Source organism: Trachemys scripta, chromosome 1 (genome assembly GCF_013100865.1).
Source record: "Trachemys scripta elegans isolate TJP31775 chromosome 1, CAS_Tse_1.0, whole genome shotgun sequence".
NCBI classification, from domain to species: Eukaryota; Metazoa; Chordata; order Testudines; family Emydidae; genus Trachemys; species Trachemys scripta.
Genome location: NC_048298.1, coordinates 79,342,602 through 79,366,721, shown reverse-complemented (window position 1 = coordinate 79,366,721; position 24,120 = coordinate 79,342,602). Strand labels below are relative to the sequence as shown.

The 24,120-nt window shown below is 40.7% G+C and overlaps 1 protein-coding gene across 2 annotated transcripts in view; it reads left to right on the top strand.

The window, feature by feature from the left end:
- Window positions 1–24,120, top strand: part of EEA1 (early endosome antigen 1) — a 114,253-nt gene that overhangs the window by 24,327 nt on the left and 65,806 nt on the right. Inside the window, exons 3-5 of one of the 2 annotated variants that reach the window (XM_034772665.1) lie at window positions 17,033–17,160; window positions 23,739–23,793; window positions 23,904–23,963. In XM_034772665.1, coding sequence (XP_034628556.1) covers window positions 17,033–17,160; window positions 23,739–23,793; window positions 23,904–23,963 — 243 coding nt within the window. Of the gene's footprint in view, window positions 1–17,032; window positions 17,161–23,738; window positions 23,794–23,903; window positions 23,964–24,120 lie in introns of those variants that run through there. The other variant, XM_034772674.1, reaches the window with a different exon arrangement.

Genomic DNA, 24,120 nt, shown 5'->3' with positions numbered 1-24,120 from the left:
ATTTCCCATATCGATGATGATTATGTTAAATAAAGTGAGGTCTTGGTTACCATGCTGTTCAATCAAAATACAGCTGTCTTCCCTAAGGCATGCTTGGCAAATTACCACTTACCTGTGGCATGTCTGAAGCAACCAGATCTTGAGTGATTGAATTTAGTAGCCTGGAACTTCAGTAAGCTGAACCTTAAACAATGTAGCTACATGCAGAAATTAGTAGGTTTCCTGCTTAATTTGTGGTTATATTTTGAAAAGTAACTGTAAAAATAATTTCATAGAATTTTGTTAATTATTCCATATTGAGTCGCTGACCAGTAAAAGAATGACTTTCTTCTAATTGGCAAGCCCTGCACACTCACCCTGGCATTTGAAATTCAAACTCAGCTATTTCTGGCTCATGCCTTATCACCAGTAATACAAACTCTACAAGAAGAACTTTGTTAACAATTAGATTCTATTCTGGCAAGCACTTAAAAAATATATCTCCTTTTTTCTGAAGCTGCATTGACTTTGCAGGGCTACCAGAAGTAAAAAGTAATAGGAACTACCTTTGTTAAAAAATTAAATGGATGAGTTGCTTAATAAAAGTAGGGTATTGAGTAAGTGTTATTTTTATGTAACTTCTCTTATCAGAAATGAGTAAAGTCAGGAACACCTCCATCTCCTTAGAATACAAATAGATATGAAGGATGCAATTAAAAAAAATACATCAGAAGCAGGAAGCCTGCCTGTCAATCAGCGGGTCCACTGGATGATCACGGTGCTAAAGCAGAACTCAAGGAAGATAAGGCCGTTGCAGAGAAGTTAAATGAATACTTTGCAGAGGTCTTCACTGCAGAGGATTTGAGGGAGATTCCCACACCTGACAAATCTTTTTAGGTGACAAATCTGAGGAACTGTCCCAAATTGAGGTGTCCATAGAGGAGATTTTGGACCAAATTGATAAATTAAACAGTAATAAGTCACCAGGAGCAGATGGTATTCACCCAAGAGTTTTGAAGAAACTCAAATACGAAATTACAGAACTACTAACCGTGGTATGTAACCTATCATTTAAATCAGCCTCTGTACCAGATGTCTGGCGGATAGTTAACGGAACACTGATTTTTTTAAAAAGGCTCCAGAGGTGATTCTGGCAATTACAGTCTAGTAAGCCTAACTTCAGCACGAGGCATATTGGTTGAAACAGTAGAAAAGAATATAATTATCAGATACATAGATGAATATGATCTGTTGGGGAAGAGCCAACATGGCTTTTGTAAAGAGAGATCGTGCCTCACCAATCTATTAGAGTTCTTTGAAGTTGTCAACAATCATGCGGACAAGGGTGATCCAGTTGGGATAGTGGACTTGGATTTTCAGAAAGTATTTGACAAGGTCCTTCACCAAAGGCTCTTATCCCATGACTGCTTTCTTTGCTTAAGAGGGAAGGTCCTCTCATGGATCAGTAACTGGTTAAAAAATACAAACAAAATGTAGGAATAAATGGTCAGTTTTCACAGTAGAGAGAGGTAAATAGCAGGGTCCCCTAAGGATCTGTACTGGGAACAGTGCTCAACATAAATGATCTGGAAATGGAGATAAAAAGCTACATAGGGATCAGGGCCAGCTCCAGGCAACAGCATAGCAAGCTGGTGCTTGGGGCGGCACATGGAAGAGGGCGGCACGTCCGACTCTTCAGCGGCAATTCGGCGGCGGATCCCTCACTCCCTCTCGGCTGGAAGGACCTGCCGCTGAAGAAGTGGTGGCGGTAGAGTCGCGGTGGAAGTGCCGCAGATCGCGATCGTGACTTTTTTTTTTTTTGGTTGCTTGGGGCCGCAAAAACCCTGGAGACGGCCCTGATAGTGATCTCACAAAACAGGATTACTGGGTAACAAATTGTTGATATCTTCAAAGTAATGCACATTTGAAAACATCCCAACTATACATATAAAATGGTGGGTTCTATATTAGCTGTTACCATTCAAGGCCGAGATCTTGGAGTCGTCATGGATAGTTTTCAGAAAACATCTGCTCAAGGTCCAGCGGCAATCAAAGAAGCTAACAGTGTTAGGAACCACTAGGAAAGGGATAGATAAGACAGAAAATATCATAATGCATTATAGAAATCCATGGTAAACCCACATCTTGAATACTGCATTCAATTGTGGTTGCCCCATCTCCACAAAGACATATTGGAATTGGAAAAGGTACAGAGAAGTGCAACAATAATGATTAGGGGTATGGAATAACTTCCATATGAGGAGAGAGGGAAAAAAGGCTGGGACTGTTCATCTTAGAAAAGAGATGACTGAGGAGGAATATGATAGAGTTCTATAAAATCATGAATGGTGTGGAGACAATGAATAGGGAAGTGTTATTTATCCCTTCACATAACACATGAACCAGGGGTCACCCAATGAAAATAATAGGCAGCAGGTTTAAAACAAACAAAAGGAGGTACTTCTTCACACAACTCAGTCAGCCTGTGAAACTTATTGCCCGGGGATGTTGTGAAGACCAAAAGTAAAACTGGATTAAAAAAAGAATTGGATAAGTTCATGGAGGATAGGTTCATCAGTGACTATTAGCCAAAATGGTCAGGGATGCAGTCCCATGCTCTGGGAGTCCTTATACCTCTGAGTGCCAGATGCTGGGATTGGATAACAGGGGATGGATCACTTGATGATTTCGGTGTTCTGTTCAATCCCTTTGAAGTATCTGGCATTGGCCACTATTGGAAGGCAGGATACTGGGCTAGATGGACCATTGGTCTGACCCAGTGTGGCAGTTCTTATGTTCTAATAAAAATTTGCTTTACATCTAGTTGTGATTTGTTGCAAAAAATGCTGTTTGTATTAGGGAGTAAGAGTACTGTTTACAATCTGAAATTTGGTAATTTAGCATAGCTCTTAAATTCTGTGTAGCTGTGGTAACCAATACCAAATTGTACAGCATATTAAAAAAATAAACCACTTCAGTTATATTTATTAGTGTAATATCAGAGGGGATAGAGAATAGAAATTGCTTTTGTTTTACAATATGGTGTTGATGAAAATCGGAGACTAATTGGAGTGATTTTTGAACTAAGATGTTGGAGCAGCACCTGTCTCCAGTGCTCCATATACCATACCAGTGCACCTGAATTCCATCCTGCAAAAACCCTACTATTATATCCCTGAAACTCTTGAGAAGGGACGTAGACTATGTCTACAGTACACAGCTTTAGCAACACGCCTGTGTTGCTACAGCTGTGCTGCTAAAAGTCGCGCAAAATAGCCAATATTTGTCAGCTCTCCTGCTGACAGAAAACTTCCATCCCCAACGAGCCGGGTTAGCTTTGTCAGCAGGAGAGCGCTCCTGCTGACAAAGCACTGTTCACACCAGCGCTTGTCTGCAACATTTTTGTCTTTTGGGGTGGGTTTTTTTTAACACCTCTGAAAGACAAAGGTTTTGTTGTTCAATTGCCAGTGTAGACAGAGTCTGAGTGGGGAAGAGGTTGTCCCTGAAAAGATAAGGCCACATTGAAAACTTCACTGTAGGTCTGGCCTGGGATGAGTGGCAAGTGGCTATGAAATTCCAGTATAAAGCCAAGGAGATGATTCTCTATAAAGACTGAAAGCATTATCTACATCATTCCCCCTTCCCTCCAAAGCCAGATGTGAGCAGAAAAAGTAGCAGAGACGCAGAAGCTATTCCGTCCTGTGAATGATCTTCTGTGCTATGTAAACTGTGTCTAGATCAACATTAAAATAGTTCTTTGGAATGGTTAGAGATTAGGAGGCTTCTATAATAGCATTCTGCCAGTAATACTCATTGGTTTTATACAATGTTTATTTCAGTCTGTACACTGGAACTGTTTGTGGGTCTGTATACGTGTGTGGGATGGTGAAGTTTTTGTAACCATTGCAAGTTATATTGGTACAATTAAAAATATATGTATTGTAATTGATCGCAAGGAGTGTTTCTGCCCAGTTCCGCTTTTAGTGTACTGGCTTACTTCCCAAAGAATATTCCATCGCTGCAATGATGCATGAGAATATTAATGCTACCCTAAAACGAATTTGACATTTTAGTTACTTCAAATGGCTTCTGTATTAGTTGCAAGAGGATGACAGGACACCTGGAAATTTAACTAGATAACCAAGGCTGAATTTTAACTCTTTGAAAAAATTGGCTATAAATGTAGGAAGGATGTTCTGATATAGATCTTGTTGGAAGACTTCTCTTCCAAAGCTAATAAGGTAGCCTGAACTGTTTCCCTGGAGACCACAATGTTTGGTGAAGTTTAGGCATTAATGGCACCCTCCTCTACTCAGTTTCTTTAGGATTCCTTTCCCTCTGCCTAAAGAGCAAGTCCCAGACTCTGTAGAAATGTCAATTACAGGAGTTTTTAGGAGTTGCCATGCCATACCATTGCATACCTAATGGTAAATGGAATCTTTGTCTGCTGTGTAATCATGGGATGAAAAATGTTAAATCTATTTCAGATTGCCTCGGTTGTCTTTTGGCAGTTACATTTAAAAGTGTATGCAATATTTTATTTCCCCAGTGGTAAATGTGTTTCATAAGGAATATTATAGGTATTGCAAGAGATACCACTTGGTTACTCTCTCCCTCTCCCCCCCCCCAAATATACAAAAGAGCCAATTTAATGAAAATCAGACCCCAGTATGTCTATGCAACAATTTAAGCCCAATTTTGAGCCTGGGCTCACGCCAAGCCCCTCTTGCGTTCATATTGCAAATGTGCTAACCGAAGGCTTGAATGCAGGGTCCCAGGACCCTGCAGGTTGCAGGGGCCAAGCCAGGGTGGATAAATATAAATGATTTTTTTAAAAAATTGGATTTTTTAATTTAAATTGGATTTTTTTGATAAAATGCTTTTTGAGGAAAAAACCTACCTAAAGATAGTTTTAATTAAAATACATTATAGCTCAAAGATCTCTCATCATGGAATAGGTCTTACAAATTCTAATTCTATAGTATGAGACAATATATTCATGTAATGTTTAAGAAAAGTTTTGTAAATGAGTAATTCATGGATTAGGGACCCAATCTTATGGGGTTCCAGGGGCTACTGTACAGATTATTTAGGCTAATCTTTCTAGCTATACAATAGGAGTCAGTGCTCAGTCTAGAAGATACCATCAGAGATGCTTAGTTTTGTAGTTCTCAAACTGTGGATTTGTGTCTCCAGAGATAATGTTTTGTTAACAGCAAAAATGTTTTAAAATCAATAACCAAATAATATATAGAGGTGAGAAAAACAGACCTCAACCCTGTTGTCCCTCTGCAAATTTCTGTACACCGAGTCAATCCCTTACCTCTCTCTAAAAGTGAAAAGTTTCAAAAAGTTCAGTGAATAGAAGATTGTTGGGGGCAGAATAGATCTGGACAAGGAGAAGAAGTCTGGAGATAAATGTGAGAAGGGAGGGACAGGCAGTAGAAACAAAAGTGAAACTGTGAGCAGCATATTCCAGAAGTCTTGAGATCTTTCTGAGTGTAGCCCTCATTGATTTGAGATCTACCATACCATTCTCTCACTAGAAGGGAAAACCTATAATGGCAGCAGGCCGTAAAAGAGACCCAGTTTGGGTCTCGTCTATCTCCCCTGTCTCCGAGTTGTGAAGAATATGTATTAAGGTTATAACAAGAATGCATTTTTATGTAGCAATACATGATTAAATTGAGTCTTCCTGACTAGTTTTTAAATCATGATTTAAATCAATTTGATTTAAATCAAATCCACCGTCGCCAAGCCTGTGTTAAGCTGGCATCCAGGGTCTGAGCCCTATTGATTGCCTGTGTACATGCGGCCACAGCTTGACTCAGGTCCTGTAAGTCCTCTGACTGTATTCCGCAGTTCCTGGTGGCAGAGGAGCAGTGTTGCAGGCAGCCAGCGCAGCATTCTGGAAGCACCATTATTGTCTGGCTGAGCATGCTCCCCCTTCCTCCTCCCATGGCAGTGGCTCCGGCTTCTTCTCACTGCTGCATGGAGCTTACCTGGAGCAGGAGCAAAGCTGATAGGCAGGAGGTGGCTCCTGGCTGCCAGGATGTTGGGGGTCATCCCTCCCCTGGCAGGGCTGCTGCCCCTCCCTGCAGGGCAGCCCCTTGGTCCCTGCTCTGCTCTCTGGCCCTTGCTTCCAGTCCACCAGCCCTCCCCGGGGCTGCTTGTGCAGAGGAGCTAGGGCAGTGTGCACTGTGATGGCAGCGAATGGGAGCCAGCCCCCAAACTTCCATGCAGCCTCCTGGGGATCCCTTCTCCCTGTCTCCCGGTGTGCAGCAGGGATGGGAATAAGGGATCCCCAGGGGGTGCTGGAGCACCCTGCACCCCAACCTCTGCGGATGCACTTCATTGCTCTGCAGCGGGCAGCAGCCAGGCTGGGGTGTGAGTGCGCCTTTCTTCTGAAACCTACATTTTATGTCAAACGTCAAAACAGACAAATAAATAAAACACAAAACACATTCATTGAGCATCCCATTTTAAAAATTAAGAATTGAAAAGTTTCATTTTGGTAGTTTGACAGCCCTGGAGACTGATGCCCTATTTACCTTCATAACTGGTGCACACAGACATTTTACATAAGAACATAAGAATGGCTGTACTGGGTCAGACCAAGGGTCCATCCAGCCCAGTATCCTGTCTACTGACAGTGGCCAATGCCAGGTGCCCCAGAGGGAGTGAATCTAACAGGTAATGATCAAGTGATCTCTCTCCTGCTCTCCATCACCACTCTCTGACAAACAGAGACTAGGGACACCATTCCTTACCATCCTGGCTAATAGCCATTAATGGACTTAACCTCCATGAATTTATCCAGTTCTCTTTTAAACCCTGTTATAGTCCTAGTCTTCACAACCTCCTCAGGCAAGGAGTTCCACAGTTGACTGTGCGCTGTGTGAAGAACTTCCTTTTATTTGTTTTAAACCTGTTGCCCATTAATTTCATTTGATGGCCCCTAGTTCTTATATTAGGGGAACAAGTAAATAACTTTTCCTCATTCACTTTTTCCAGATCACTCATGATTTTATATACCTCTATCCTATCTCCTCTTTTCCAAGCTGAAAAGTCCGAGCCTCTTTAATCTCTCCTCATATGGGACCCATTCCAAACCCCTAATCATTATAGTTACCTTTCTCTGAACCTTTTCCTCCTCATGTGACTCAGCCTGGAGCTGGAGAGCTCAATATTCAGATTAGATGATAGTTCAGTACACCTCTACCCCGAAATAACGCTGTCCTCGGGAGCCAAAAAATCTTACTGCATTATAAGTGAAACCGCGTTATATTGAACTTGCTTTGATCCGCTGGAGCGCGCAGCCCCGCCCCCCTGGAGCGCTGCTTTACCGCGTTATATCCGAATTCGTGTTATATCGGGGTAGAGGTGTATAAAGCCTTCTCAAACTGCAGTCATTCTATTGAGACAGCCATCAAAGGAGCTAATTATGCACTTTATGCACTCGTGCTCCATAGGGTCACAAGTCCCATCACTAGCACCACCACAGTTAGGAAACAGGGTGGGCAGTAGAGTTTTCCCACAGTGCATCATGTTCCTAGGGCTAGAGTGTCGACACTGGGGGAGGGGGGGCGCTAGGATCTCTGGTATATGGTTACTTTGACTCGGGTCTGTGCACTGCAGTGTGGGTGCCAGAGTCCTAGGTTTGAACAGGCGCCAGAAAATTTTCAACCTCGGGTTAAAACGCAATGTAGATGCTCAAGCCCAAGGTTTCTTGACATGGGTCAGCAGACCCAGTAACCCTACGCTTACATTGCCGTGTAGGCATAGCTTCTGTTACATAAACATCATAGTCTAGATATAAGTGTCTCAGACCCTTATCTTTCTTGCCCCCACTTACAGCTTTAAATTGGCAAAAAATATTTCGTGATATATTTTTTAAAAATAGCTCCCAAGCTGACATTTTGTTCAGTAACTCGATTAGAGGTTGAGTTTTTACAGTTGAACTAAAACCCCTTTATGAAAAGGGTTTGTTAGAAAAGCTCTCTGAAAAGGAAACCAGATTTTCAGATGGCGTAAATTGGCATAGTCCCCATGAAGTCTTCAGCCTCTGCAAGTTACTAATCAAAGTGTCAGTTTGGGAGCTGCTGCTGCTGCTCCCTTTTTTTTTTTTTTTTAAAGTAGTATTTGCTGATTTTAAGCCTTATGGGGCAGGCTGTTAATCAAATGTTAATTCTGCCTTCAATGGCGCTATCCCACTTTGAAATCTTGCCCTGGGTCTATATATCTGAGAAGTAACTTTTGGTCGTGAATATGTTTGTTTTAGCTTTTGTGTCATGCACTATGAGACATGTGTATAATAAAAATCCAATTAATTAAACTGCATTTATATTGTGGTCAGCACTTAAATACCTCTCATCTAACTAGGTGATACATGTTTCTGTGAGGGAAGGCATTGAGCAGTTCTGCAGGACATGTAGTTGATCCACTTGCTGTGATAATTGACTGACTTACAACCCATCTCAACTGGATTAATAATTGATTTCTGTGTACATGCAGCACCAAGTGCAAGTCATTTTTCTCTTTTTTGTGACCTATTTTGAAGGTACTGTTCTAAAGGAGGCCGACAATTGTTATGGATGCCCACGTATGCAAGTGGAGGATTTAACTGTACAATGGGAGGTGCACAGCTAAATCCTCCTTATGCCTTCCATCTAAATTTTACCCCACCCCCAAAATGTGATGCTGTTACAGTACATTTGCTTGCTGTCTATGCAGGGCCAGATCCAGGGTTTTTGCAGCCCCAAGCAGCAAAAAACAAAACAAAACAAAAGCGATCGCGATCTGCTCTACCGTCGCCGCTTAATTCTTTGGCGGCAGGCCCTTTGCTCCGAGAGAGAGTGAGGGACCTGCCGCTGAATTGCCGCCGAAGAGCCAGACGTGCCGCCCCTCTCCGTTGGCTGCCCCAAGCACCTGCTTGCTGAGCTGGTGCCTGGAGCTGGCCCTGTGTCTATGCTGAGTGAAAAAAGAATAAAACCTTTGCTTCTGATAGCGACATCAAATCTGTTGTCAGTGTCACAGTGAGAGCATCCCAGAATTTCTCATTCTTCCACTCTGGAATGAAAAGTACATTCTATAATCTACTAATTATAATGCATTAGATGAATAAAAGTATTGTTAGTAAGGTAGGTAGCGAATATATCAACTTTAGATGCATCTTTCATGGCAGCTTGAAGATTAGATACATACAACTTGTATATATAAGTGCTTGCTCACTTAAAAAAAATCGGAAGTGAACTGCTGAATGTACTAGAGTCATGAAGATGAATGCTGGGAATTTGGAATAGTTTAGAAAGCAAATAACAGGGTGGATAAAAGTCAATGATTTAAAAAAAAATCAGATTTTTAAATTTAGATTAAACAGGGTTTACTTTAAAAAAATCTATTTAAAATATAAAATTTGAAATGGACACTTATGTTAAGGTTTAAATTTAGCTATTAAAATATTAAAACTAGTATTAAGCAGTACATGCTTGCTACTGAGTTTTAAAGAAAGTTAAACCACTGAACTGGTGGAAGTCACTAGCTAAGTACCTTGAAGTGCTAAACCAGCTTTTGTTGAAGTGCTAAACCAGCTTTTGACAGCAGTAACCTTTTCTGCAGGTGCAGAGAGAATATTTTCTTCATTTCAGTTCAATGACTAGTTCATTCAAAGTCAAGAAACAAATCTGGAGCTGAAAAAGCAAGAAATCTTGTTTTCCTTTTTCCAGTCTGTGACTAAAAATTGAGAGGATGGGTTCTGTTACATCTGAAATCTTGAAGCACATAGTGACCAGAAACAACCAGTTCACTAGCTACAGTTAATACTTCCTTTCTTTAGTAAGACAGTTTGTTTTAAATGCAAAACATGCTTTGTTACATTTTTCTTATGTATTCACCACATTTAAGATAGTTCGATGTAATGATAATTAAAAAATTAAAATGCTGGTTTTGTGCATTTTAATTTAATTTCCATCCAAATAGAGCTTGATACAAATTGCAAGTAAAAAATTCATCATCTAGTAAATAAGAAATGTACCATTCACTATTTTTAACATATGTAAAATTTAAGAATCTGAATAAATGTAACGTAAGCAGTATAATTGCTCAAATAAAAGTATATCCTTCTAGTTAGCCCCCCCAAAAAACAAACAATAAAAACCTGGACCAAATGTAAAGTAAAGACTACATTTAGTTGCATATCAACATGTTTTAATGGTTACCATCAAATGAGAACCAACTTTTCTTTGAGAAAATAATTACAAACAATGGTTAAAATTGATTTTTAAAATCAAGTTTTCCTGGCAAATAAGTATGCTAGTTTAGTGTAAATCAGGGATCGGCAACCTTTGGCACGCGGCCCGTCAGGGAGATCCACTGGCGGGCTGGGACGGTTTGTTTACCTGCAGGTTTGGCCGATCGCCCACGCCGATTCCTGCAGCCCCCATTGGCCTGGAACAGCAAACCATGGCCAGTGGGAGCTGTAATCGGCCGAACCTGCAGATGCTGGATGCAAACAAACCATCCCAGCCCGCCAGCGGATTTCCCTGATGGGCCGTGTGCCAAAGGTTGCTGATTCCTGGTGTAAATGTTTGCTTTTGGGAGGATAATCACAAAAGGGGAAAGTTGTTCATCTGAAGTCTCATTTAGCACAACTACTGAATCCACAATCTGGTGGGCTTTGTTTTGGGAACTTAATATGATAGTAAAAGTAAGGTGTTTGTTTATTTGGAGTTTAATAAATTTTTTAAAAGTTCCCACCTAATCTTTTATAAATACCCTAATTCACTAAGTAAATAAATAGACTAGTCAATTCCGTCAGATTAAATCAGATTTAAGTGTTTATTTTACAAATCAGAAATAACCATGTAACAGCTGTGTTGTTCCAGGGTAAATGCCATCTTAAACAGGATATACATACTGTATACGCTACTTAGGTGATTATATTTGACGTTACCTGGTAAAGCTGAGAATATTTAGTACAGTATATGCAGTTTAGCTCATAAACTAAGTATTAAAGGCAAAGCTAATTATGTAATCTTGTCATTATATGGTATGTAATTGCTGATTTTGCTGCAAAAGAGTACAAATTATACACAGAATGACAAAGCTTTCAAGGGGAATTATAATTTCATAGTGAAGCTTGCTATCTTAATGTTACAGAAATACAAAGTGAGCTCATGACAGTGCAAGGCACTGAAGGGAAACATGATTTTTAAATATAGCATATGTGAATAGAGAACAAAAAAGACAGAAGGCTTTAATCTCACTTAGAGCAATGCAAATAGGCCTTTGTCTGACATTGTAAAAGGACTTTAAAGTGGGTATAAATTACACTTACTTCCACTTTAGGGCCTCTTCTTGCTGCTAGAGTAGTGTAAAGGTACTTTAGTGTAAATGAGAATCAGGCCCAGAGTGAAAATATAAAAAGGATAAAGAGCCAGAATAGAGTCCAACCCTTTCCAAACACACAGAGGGCTTGTCTACACTGTTATTTTTTACAGTGAGTTAATTGGTTGTCAGTTAAATTGAGGTATTTTGGGTGCCTGAAATGCCCTGCTGCTGTAGTTCTCAGCCTGGGACACTCACAGCCAGCTTACAAGCATGGAGCTCACACCGCGAGTGTCTGTGTGCTGGACAGCTCTGGTTCAGTAGCTCTTACCCCAGCAGCCTGTCTGCGGCTCCACTCTGGCTTCCACCAGCCTGGGTTACAATCAGCAAGGTGACCCCAACACACTCCGAATCCCGAATCTCCCCAAAACAGTGTGCCCTGAAATGTTCAGTCCTGGACCATTCAGAGAAATAAGGTTTGTTGCTTCTTCATGGAGACAAAAGTGCATTACATCTTATTAACTTAACGGGGGTAGATACCCCCTTTCCTTCAAACACAGCACTGAGTTGGTATATAGTAAAAATAAAACAAATTTATTAACCATATGACATAGGTTAAGTGATGCCAAGTAAAAGTAATAAAAGTAGAGATGATTACAAGCAAATAAAAGTGAAAACATGCATCTAAAGGGCTAAAACTTGATCTACCAAGGTACAGACTTTGTCGAAGATGATTTCTCTCACCAATCTTCCTTCTTCCCAGCTATGGCTGATTTTCCCTCAGTCAGGATCTTCCACAGAAGTACAAGCTGCTGCCTTCCCTTGTCTTCCTGTGGAAAGATCTTTGCCTAAGTAGGTTTCTCACTTGTATTCAGGCCCAGAGACTTCAACCCTCCTTGGTTGAAGGACCGATCTTTCTCAGCTTACATGAGTTCTGGCCCCATGTGTTCATCTAGTGATGGATGCCAAAATGGTGTCTGGTCTTGTTTATATCGTCCTAAATTCAATGACCTGGTTTTAGGAGGCAGGATGATCTCATGCTGTTCTTCCCTTGTTCCCACCCTCCTGCTGATTTTTATGTAAACAGACCTTCCATTGTTTTTCATCACATCTTGCTCAGTTTCTTGGATACAAGTAGATAGCTGTGATGTTTCTCTCTGGGAGAGATCTTTTTCCTCTTTGTTTTGGTCACAGACTGTAAAGCATAATATAAATAAGTATCCATAATTCCTTATGTAGTGTTAATACATACAGTTCACAATGATATTGATCACCAGTGTGTTATAGGCTTTCATAAAACACCTCACTTGATAAACTGCATATACAGTATATTGTATACCCTCAATTGATTAAATTACTTATCACCTGAGGTTCAGAGCCTGGTCTTTTAGCCCAGGTAAAGTTTCTCTTCCCTGCTGGAAGCTGTTTCCCCCCCTGCATGGCTTTGTTTACCTAGTATGTAAATGAGACCTTCATTGTGTCTGCCTGATGACGGGACTGGTCAGAGAAGCAAATACACATTCCTTTGTCTAGGGCAGACCTATTTACCAACTTCCCCCACATGCCTGGCTTAAATACTTTTTAGTCATCATTCCAGCATATATCCATAGTTCTTAATACATGGCATGCACATGCATCACACAAGAATATTAATGATCAGAGAATTATTTGTTTTCCAATGTCATGTTACATCCGTGGTTCTCAAACTTTTGTACTGGTGACCCCTTTCACTTAGCAAGTCTCTGAGTGCAACCTCCCTTATAAATTAAAAACACTTTTAAATATATTGAATACCACTATAAATGCTGGAGGCAAAGCAGGGTTTGGGGTGGAGGCTGAAAGCTTGCGACCGCCCATATAATAACCTCACGACCCCCAGAGGGGTCCTGACCCCCAGTTTGAGAACCTTTGTATTACATGACACCTTTTTGATACAGACAGTAACTACAGTGAGTTAGAGTACACTGAGTTGGTCAGGCCAGCTTAAACTCATTACCTGATAGCAGTGAGCTCCTTGCCTTCTGGCACTCTGATGCTCTTAGCGTCAGACTTCCCCCTCCTACAGAGCTGCAGGAAGGTTAATCACTGACTGACCCAGAGGCAGGTCAGACCCTTCCTTTCTGGACAGGGCATCTGCCATCATATTTTCTTTCCCCTTTAAATAGGGGTTTTGGCACCTCTGTCTGTTTAGTCTACAGGACATAATATCAGAGAATATCCATAATTTCTTCTTGGAATGATGGTCCCTACTGTATTCCACTCTGGATTATGCATGCACACTATGCGTTACGGAGCTGGAGAGTTTGAAAGTAGTGTCCATTGGTCCATGCATCTGTCCTGGTTCATCTTGTGCCTCCGACTGGGGTGATAAAGGGAAGGGCGGACTGACTGCCTCCAGTTCCTTCTCACTGCTGTATGCTCTGGGTCGGAACCATTAGTGTCCTCAGCTTTGGCTTCATGCTACAAAACAATTGTCATCTCAACTGCTTCATTCGCAATTCAGATTTCACACGGTCATATTGGCAGCAATAATTCCATCACCCTGTGGTTCACGGCTCTCAATAGGAAGGACACTTACTTTCACATAGATAGTATCAGAGGGGTAGCCATGTTAGTCTGTATCCACAAAAACGACAAGGAGTCTGGTGGCACATAGATATTCACCCCACATACAGACACTTTCTTGGATTTAAGCTAGGCGCCGACTATTATCAGTATAGAGTACTGCCCTTCGACGCAGCAGCCCCCCCCGAGTCTTTGTCAATGTATTTTCAGTCATAGTGGCTTATGTCAGACTTCCTTGTCTTTCCATACCATGTCAATTGGCTCCTTGCTGCCAAATCTCACCAGGAAGCCTATGCATCAACCTCTATGATGCTCCACCTCCTTTCTTCACTGGGAATCAGCATAAACACAGAAAAATCTGGTCCCTCCTCAATCTCTAGACTTTATCAGGGCAGTCTTGAACTCTGTCACTACAAGGGCGTACCTGCCCACAGACAGATTCCAGACCATCAGCAATTATTTCCTAGGTCTCATCGCAAGCAACACTCAGGTACTGGTCAAAACATATCTTTCCCTACTTGGCCACATGGCTTTGTGCACTTACATCGCCCCATTCGCAAGACTCCACCTTCAGTGCCTGCAAGCTTGGCTACAGTCCTGATACTCCCTAAGCCGCCATTCCATGAACCTTGTGGTGACAGTCCCGACCAATCTACTGTCCTCCCTCCTATGGTGGACAAATCCCCATTATGTATACGTGGGGGTCCCTTTTCTCCTCTCCTCTCCAGAGAAAACTATAATTATGGACGCATCCCTGCTAGTTTGGGGAGCCTATATGAACAGCCACACAGCTCGAGGGGCTAGTGCAGTGGTTCTCAAACATTTGTACTGGTGACTCCTTTCACATAGCAAGCCTCTGAGTGCGACACCCCCTTATAAATTAAAAAACACATTTTTATATATTTAACACCATTATAAATGCTGGAAGAAAAGTGGGGTTTAGGATGGAGGCTGACCAGTCACGACCCCCCATGTAATAACCTTGCAACCCCATGAGGGATCCCGACCCCCAGTTTGAGAACCCTTGGGCGAGTGTATCTTGAAAATCCAGATGCACGTCAATATCCTGTAACTATGAGCAGTACGGAGGGTGTGAGAATACTTTCTCCCATTCATCCGCTCTCACTGTGTCCTTATAATGTCAGACAACTCTACGCCTGTTTTCTACCTCAATAAGCAAGGGTGAGCGGGATCGGCCTCCCTGTGTGCAGAAACAATCAACCACTGGAATTGGTACATCAACAATCACATCACACTATCACCCAATTACTTTCCATGAGAGCTGAATGTGCACTCCGACTTCCTCAGTAAACACTTTAAACTCGACCACGAATGGGAACGTCACAAAATTTTCACTCTATGGCAGTGGTGGGCAACCTGGCGGTTGCATGCGGGCCGCATGTGACCTGACAGGGTAATCTGCTGGCAGGCTGCCCAACCATTTGTTTACATTTGCATGGCCGCCCGCAGCTTGTAGTGGCTGCGGTTTGCCCTTCCCAGCCAATGGGAGCTGCGGGCGGCTGTGCAAATGTAAACAAATGATCTGGTGGCCCACCAGCGAATTGTGTAGCTTGGTGTTTTTTTATGTGGAGTTAATTGATTGTCAGTTAAATTGAGGTATTTTAACTTGTCTGCTGAAGGCTGGTCTGGATAGATCACTAATGTTTGTTACAGGGCACATCATGGCAATCATTTAACTTGAGTGTAGACAAGCCGGAGGGAGGGAGGCAATCCAAAAAAAGCAATACTGTGTGAATTTACAGTGAATCTTCTAGAATGTAAACGGATGATGTCAAATTCTTTAGACCAAACAAATCTGATTTTCATGAGTTAGTTATCCATCACTGACTTAGTTAGTTTGCTCACTTTTGCGAGATCAAAAGACATTTTCCCCTAATATTAGTATTGTAGACTCAAACAGGTGTCTGAATATTAAGCTGTTGTCGTTGTCTTTATTATTATTATTTAACATGTTTGTTCTGGTAGCACCTAAGATCCAACCAACTGGGGGCCCATTATGCTGTACAAACATAGAATAGTAGATGGTCCCTGTCTCAAAGAGCTTACAGTCTAAATAGACAAGATAGACGCAAGTTGGGGGAAAGAGCGTAATACACAAGTAGACTGAACAGTGTGATGACAGCAAACTGCATGTTAGTTCCATGATATTTTTTTTCGGAAGGGAGATTTACTTACATGAGGATCAGCTAACTGGAGAGAAAAGGGAACGGAGGGGAAGGAGGGTGAGGGGGACAGGGGAGGGGTGAAGAGCGTAGGAGGGACAGTGAGCTGAAGTGAAGAGCTGAGACTGTGCGGGAGGGGAGGATTACAGCAAACAATCAATCAGCACAGGGCAGAGAAAGTCAAGTCAAAATTGTGGAAAGTTCTCTGAATGTCCCAAGGTCTCTGCGTTGGCTGCTTCTGCTTCTACTGGCTGGGGTTTCTGGCTGACTCTTCTCTGCGGTTTTCTCCCAAGCCCGCATAAGAGGGAGGTGGGGAGGCTACATCTGGGTCCTAGTGCCTCCAAGAGGTGTGTGTGTGTGTGTGTGTGTGTGGGGAGTGTCTCTCCTGTACAATTCTTTGTCCAGAGGGTTACTGGGGGGAGGGATGGGCTCAGCTGAGCCCCATTTTACCCTTTTCCCCCAGTGCAGCAGCCCCAGCTTTGGCTGCTTCTGCCCCTGCTTGCTGGAGTTTCTGGCTGGCTCTTCTCTGCAATTTTTTATTGTCTGATTACTATGAGTGTGGTTCTCCATCCTAGGAAAATCTTTGAAAGGAACAGAACTCTTTTTTAATAAAAACTTTGTGAAAGTGCCTTTTTAACACTGCCTTTCCTCAAACATTTAAAAAAGTGACAGTCCTTTGTGATGCTACATTTCTTAAATTTATAACAACTCTGTGTACTAGTTCTGGGAGTGAAATTTAGCAATAGGTACAATTTTACTGGAGAACTGCACTACATAACGAAATGGGGTGTGTTTTTTATGCTTTCTAGTCTTCTCTACTTTCCATAATGTCAGATAATTAGATAAGTGGTATTTTTTAAGGTAACTACTCTCCTACATTTTATTTTTCCTGTTAAATGGTCCCAATAAATCTCTTGATTAGGATGAAAAGGATGGGAAAAGGCAAAAACTACTGTTGGATTTTCTTTCCTCTATAATAGGGCTTTATTTGTCCTATGTGTATGAAATCTCATGGATCTGCTGAAGAACTTTTCAAGCACTATGAAGTAGTTCACGGATCTGGCATCGATTCAAGTCATGGAGGAGACGAGCATCTTTCACCGAAAAGGTAGAACAATATTAATTTGTGCATATAGTCTTCTGTCAATGTTAAGTATTTCTAATTACATTTAAGCATGTACTAATCTGAACAGTTAATTATGCAATGAAGTATTTAAATCGTAATGCCCCATTTCTAAAATCAATTAAAATATTAGTTTAATACTATGCTAGCTGATACTGGACTGGTGATAGATGAAAATTGGGTTTACATATTGATATTGTTAAATCCATTGGTTACTTTTAATGCTGTTGATCAGTTGGTGCTGTTGACTCTTATGTATGAGGCTGGAGTTGATGGGGGTAGCTCATGGGTGGCTTGATTCCCTTCTTATTTGAGCATTCCCAGAAATTGATTTTGGGCTCTTGTTCCTTGTCCCTGAGGATTCGTTCATGCACGGTTCCACATAGTTCCATCTTGGCTCCCCTTCTGTTCAATGGATATGTGGGGCTGTTGTAAATTTCAGCCTGTATTACTTCCAGTTTATGCATTCCATGATTTTCATCTTGGTTGTGCATAGCAATAAGATGGTGAGCAGCTTTTGAGTGTGTTCACATACTGTGTGGGAACACGTGATGCTAATATAATCAAGGTGTAGATTGTATAACTCTGATGGGTTCAACTAATATCTTGACTAGCTGTTGTCTTAGCCGTGGAGCAAACCCTCTGTGATTGATAAAAATGATAAATAATTTAATTAAAACATTGATAACCTATTGAACTCATAAAGAAAAGAACATAAAATTTAACATGCTATGGCTATTAAGTTGGAGTATGTTGTGGGAAAATAAAAATAAAAATATCCAAAACAAAATCCAAAATCTACTTGTCACTGTCTGTGGGTACATCTACACTACAGGGGGGAGTCGATTTAAGATACGCAAACTCAGCTACGTGAATAGTGTAGCTGAATTCGACGTATCACAGCCGACTTACCCCGTTGTGAGGACGGCGGCAAAATCGACCTCTGCGGCTTTTTGTCGGCGGCGCTTTCTATCACCTCCGCTGGTGGAGTTAGAGTGCCGATTCGGGGATCGATTGTCGCGTCCCAACGGGACGCGATAAATCGATCCCCGAGAGGTCGATTTCTACCCGCCGATTCAGGCGGGTAGTATAGACCAGACCTCAAGGAAGAAGGAGCTCCCATTTCTTCACAATTGCTATTGGGATAGGCTGAGAGCCATCTTAGGCATTGACAGAAGCAAGGCAGCAGGTCACAAAATAGCAGGGCAGGACATCCATCAAAACCACATTGCTCACAGCCCAGGTCATTGGAGATCTTCTTTTCACACACTGATCTGGAAGCTTCTTCTGACTGACTGTTCTCCAGTTGGCATGGGATCTTGATGACTTCACTAAGCTGAACATGTGCATTCTATTAAATACGTTAGCGGTAGTGGAGCTGTCAAAGAGTCTGACAAGACCCTTTCTCTGTAGCTCAGCAAAGAAAAGAGTCTACACTAACATTTGAGGCTTTTAAATGTTTTGAATGTTTTTTAACATGTTTCTCTTATTACATGTAAAACAAATTATTTCTGCTCAAATTGGTGAAACAACCATTCAATTAAACTAATAAAAATGGATTTTTCTAGGATATTTTTTAGAAAGTAAACAGTAGCATGATGTAATGATGACATTAAAAATGAATTAGCTGGGGCTAACATTAAATACCCTCCCCAGTCATTCACCAGTTAAGACTTGTGAACATGGGCTAAGGCTGGGGATTAGGCCTTTGGGAAGGTTTGGGTCTTTGGGAAGGTGTGGGTCTGCTCTTAAAAATGAGTCTGTACAATTGGCATTGCAGGTTTCGATGTTTATTTTCATCTGCTTATCAAATGTGCTCAGTTTACAAGTAAAAAGATGGGGATTCTTTTGTTTGCTTTTTTTTCTGTCAACGTGCCAGCTCTGCAAATTCAGCATAGTCTCTGAGAGTCAAGCTGAGTTCTTTCCATCTGGTGTATCATCACCAGTAATTAATAAAGGTTCTATAGGTCAAATCGTGCCCTCAGCAACACCTTGTCTTCAGTGAGGTTGCACAGGTGTAACTGACTGGAATGCGGTAAACAATTCTGTTGATGATACACAAGATGGATTGAATCCACAGCTCACTCAGTCTTAGTTTTGTGTTTTGTGGGGAAAGAAGACAAAGAACAATACCAATTTACTTTGCTCACTAAAGTGAGTAGATGTGACCCCCAATACACATTTGGGACAGATTTGCTGAGTAAGATAATGTTTTTATAGTCATTTTCACACATCACATAAAAGAGGAACTTAAAGTATATCTGGATCAAGCATCATACATCAGATTTAGGAGGGCTGCATAGAAGAAGGCCTGAAGACAGAAGTGGGAGAAGGACTGGGAGTCATGCAGCTCAAGGGGAGCAAAAAGAAATAAGAGTTAGGGCTTGTCTACACAGGAAAGATTTACTAGTTCTTAAGATGATATAGTTATACCAGTATAATTCCCTATGTGGACACCCTTTAATTGCAGAATAAGAGTGGCCTTTTCAGTTGAACATAAACCTCTTTCCAGAGTGACATAAGCATAAATGCGGAAAAAGACTCTCTTTTACTGAAATGAGTGTCCACACACAGAGTTAAACTGGCACAGTATAAATATATTGGTTTAAATTCGTGCCTCAAGTTATACCAAATAAACTTTTCCATTTAAGGCTTAGAAAGGTGAGATATAGCAAACTATTTTGGAATTGGGCCAGGAAAAGCACAGTATTGTGAAAAGTGCCATTTTTTAAAATATAAGCCAAAGTTATATCAGTATAACTCCTCTGCGTGAACACTTTTATTCAAGTATAAGAGAGCTTTTTCAGTTTAGCTTAAACCTCTTCCCAACTGACATAAACTAAACTAAAAAAAGCCACTTTTATAAAGAATAAGTGTGTCCACATGGGTGGTTATGGTGGTATAACTATATCTGTATGACTATGTCAGTATAACTGGTAAAACATTCCTATGTAGAGAAGACCTAAATCCCATTATTGCTTTAAATAGATAACTTACAATATAGACATAACTAGTGAGACACTAGTAATATTTATTGGAGATTTTCTTTTCTATTTAGTGACCCTGAATTGTTGTGTAGTGTTTTTTGTATCAGCCTTTGGTTGTGACTGGGGCCTCAGATTATTACTGTATACCAATAATAAGAGTAAGAAATAATGTGTTGTTGGCAGTAATATGGCTGCTACATTCCACATTAAGGGTGGCTGCATTTCTGTGATGTGATGTGATTCTTATGTGTATAGTTTTTTAATTAATCAAGGTGAATTGAGATTTTAGGAAGGTGCTATGCAAACTGAGTAATAACTATTTCCTCCTCATATTTTGTTTTCCTGGGCGACTAGAACATCAGGCTTCTGAGTGTAATTTGAGAGTTACAAGCCCCAGGGTTTTGAATGTCAGCACACTCAAGCCCTGAAATTGGTGTAACTATTGGACACATTAAATTGCTGTTTGAGTTAAATATTATATAACTGTGTATTTCAGAACAAATAGGATAGCATGCTGTCTCCTAGCATTGCCCCTTGACATTATATGGGAAATGAGGGGGAACTAACCACAGCTAAACATTTTAATACACTATCTTGCAATTCTAAAGTTCTATTATTTAGTTGATACAATCAAGTAAAACAGAATATAGGTCTAAATCAGTTTATTTGCATATTTAACCCTTCTAATGTTTTGGGGTCTGTGTGACCCCAACGCACACAAAAATGTAAATAAAAATTGTTATGACAAACCTGTGCTTCTTCATATGTTAAGTATGCTCAAAGTAGGATGGGGTCAATCTTTCCACATTGGGTTTATTATCTTACCTATTGTGATTTTTGTGTTTAAAAAAAGGTCACCAAAAAGGTAATGGGGTCAGTTAGACCACCTCAATGTTAGTCAATGGGAAAAATGAAAGTACTACACTTTCAAGGTCTTTGGGGGTCTCCTGAACCCCAAATACATAATAAAATAAATAAAACATGATAGGCAAACCACTGGCTGTTTTTTTCTTTAAGTATTCTCTAAGTATGATAAGGACAACTTGTTAGCACTGGTTTTTATCTTCATATCCTATTGTGGTTTTAGCGTAGCAAAAAAGGTCATTCAAAAGTTATTAGGGTCAGTTAGACTTGAAATTAATTATGCAACTATTCCAGCACAGATTGTTTTTATGTTGAGGCAGCAATTATGATATGATTATATCAGTCTTTCAGCATTGTTTTTATCTTCTCTGTTTCAGTGTTTTTTGTTTTTCAAAAAAAAAAAAAAGCAAGCACCAAAAGGTTCTTGAGAATCTGTGAGAGTCCAGATAACATTTGGCTTATGTATCATCACAGTTGTCCAGCAAATTGAGTTTCTTTGAAGATAATGCCATTACATTGGTTTTCTGGGAAGCCTACAGTTGCTAGGAAGAGTTTCTGGGGATGCAACGATTGTCAGATGCATTTTCTGAAAAATCTATGCTTGACAGATGCTGTGGCTGGGGCAGAGACGCACTATTGGATTGCATATGCACATTGCATGTCTGAAGGCATATGTTGTTTAGATTTTGTTGAATCACAATACATCTATGAATAAGAGGTGAATGTTTCTCAGGGACCTGGGTACAGAAATTTTTTGCCCACTGGTACATGAAAGGAACATTCCAGCCTTGCCTAAGGCATCTAGGGAAGTAGTGTCTAGTATCCTGAAAAAAGAAGAACAGGAGTACTTGTGGCACCTTAGAGACTAACAAATTTATTAGAGCATAAGCTTTCGTGGACTACAGCCCACTTCTTCAGATGCATATCATCGGTATGCATCCGAAGAAGTGGGCTGTAGTCCACGAAAGCTTATGCTCTAATAAATTTGTTAGTCTCTAAGGTGCCACAAGTACTCCTGTTCTTCTTTTTTCAGGATACTAGACACTACTTCCCTAGATGCCTTAGGCAAGGCTGGAATGTTCCTTTCATGTACCAGTGGGCAAAAAATTTCTGTACCCAGGTCCNAAGAACAGGAGTACTTGTGGCACCTTAGAGACTAACAAATTTATTAGAGCATAAGCTTTCGTGGACTACAGCCCACTTCTTCAGATGCATATCATCGGTATGCATCCGAAGAAGTGGGCTGTAGTCCACGAAAGCTTATGCTCTAATAAATTTGTTAGTCTTTAAGGTGCCACAAGTACTCCTGTTCTTCTTTTTGCGGATACAGACTAACACGGCTGCTACTCTGAAACCTCTAGTATCCTGGATACTGATCCAGAGACTAATGGGGAAGATGTTGCATCTGTTCCAGGGAATGAGATAGAAAAACACATCAAAAATGTGTGAAGTGTAAAAACTTACTATTTTTAGAAGATATGTCAGTTATTAGCTCCATTTGTTCAAAGTAGTAGGCCATTTATTGCAATTTTGCTGTGTTTGTGCCTTTTATATTGTTGCTGTTGCTATCTATTTTCATTGTCTAAAGATGGGGTCAGTTAGCCCCCAATACCTGTAGAGTGTGTTCCTTTTTTAAAAAACGTGTTTCATCATGGGGTCAGTTAGACCCCAGCACAAGTACTGTGTAATGTGCTTCTTCGAATAATGTCCTTAGGTGTGCTCCACTGCAGGTGTGCTTGCATCTCTGTGCTGTTGATGAATCAGTTAGTTCATGTGAAACAGGGAGGTTACCTTAAGAATGAATTTTGGATGTGGCCAGAGTGTAACATTGTCCCGAAAGAATACTGTGAAGGGGGGATGTGCACCAGAGCCGCTATTTCTCCTTGTCTCCTGGCCGAAGTAATTGCTATCAGGAAGGCCATTTTCATTGAGAGATATGTAAGTGAATAGGTGGCCCTGGGTTCAAAAGGAGGCCTCTCAACACCAGGTTTAAGTCCCATGTGGGAGTAGGAAGTCAAGGGGGCTTAGCACATTGCCTAGTCTTGTGGCACAGCACAAGGAGAGACCGTGCATGTGTGGGCCTAACGGACACTGCTACCGAAGTTCTCTGATCAGCAGCCCAGAGAAGCAAGCACACCTATAGTGGAGCACCCATAAGGACACACATCTCGAAGAACCATTGTTACTGCACGAGGTGAGTAACTACTTCTTCTGAATCTAGAAAGTTTTAACTTATTCATAATTTTATAGTTCATTGGTTACAAGTAAAGTCAGTTTTAAACACATCCCATGTGTTATCTCCAATTTTCACATATTAGGGGTCTCCAAGACCCCAATATGGAAATAGTTGAGTTATTTTTGGTCCAATACAAGGGTGAAAAGAAAATTCCATAAACCTTAGTGCAATTACTCATTCTGAGAATAGACCAAATACATTAGACTGAAAATTATTAAGATATTTAAGGTGACTATGCACTTTTTAAATCTGGTGATTAGTGTGAAAATGAGATAATGGATGGCAGTTCAGTTTGTGTTGCATTTTTTATTTTTTGAAATTTAAGACTGCATTAAGACACTGATCAAATGTGAGGTGTCCTGTATCCAGCTTATTTAATAACAAATCTGAACAGGAACTATTGCATGTACTGGAAGTTTAATCAACAAAATGTAACCATGACTTATTAATTTCTCAACTCCCGGATCTTTATTCAGCAATGAAATATCACTACTCCGACAAGAAGTCCAAGATTTGCAAGCTTCACTTAAGGTTGGAAATTAATTTTACTTGAATATAGTTCATGGTTTCAAATTGTGAAGTGTGCTAGCAGCTTACATTGCAAGCCTGTAATACACTTTCTCTCCCCTCCCTTTGTCTAGGAGGAGAGATGGTATTCAGAAGAGCTGAAGAAAGAATTAGAAAAAGTGCAGCGCCAGCAAGTAATTGCTTTAAAATACTTGAAGCAGGTTTACAACAAGCAGTTTATTATCATCTTTGACATTGAAGATTAATACCTTGTTGTAAGGCACGTGGCCCAATTCAATTAGTTCCATAAATTGATTCCTGAAGTGTTTTAAAAAATCAGTTGAATATGCA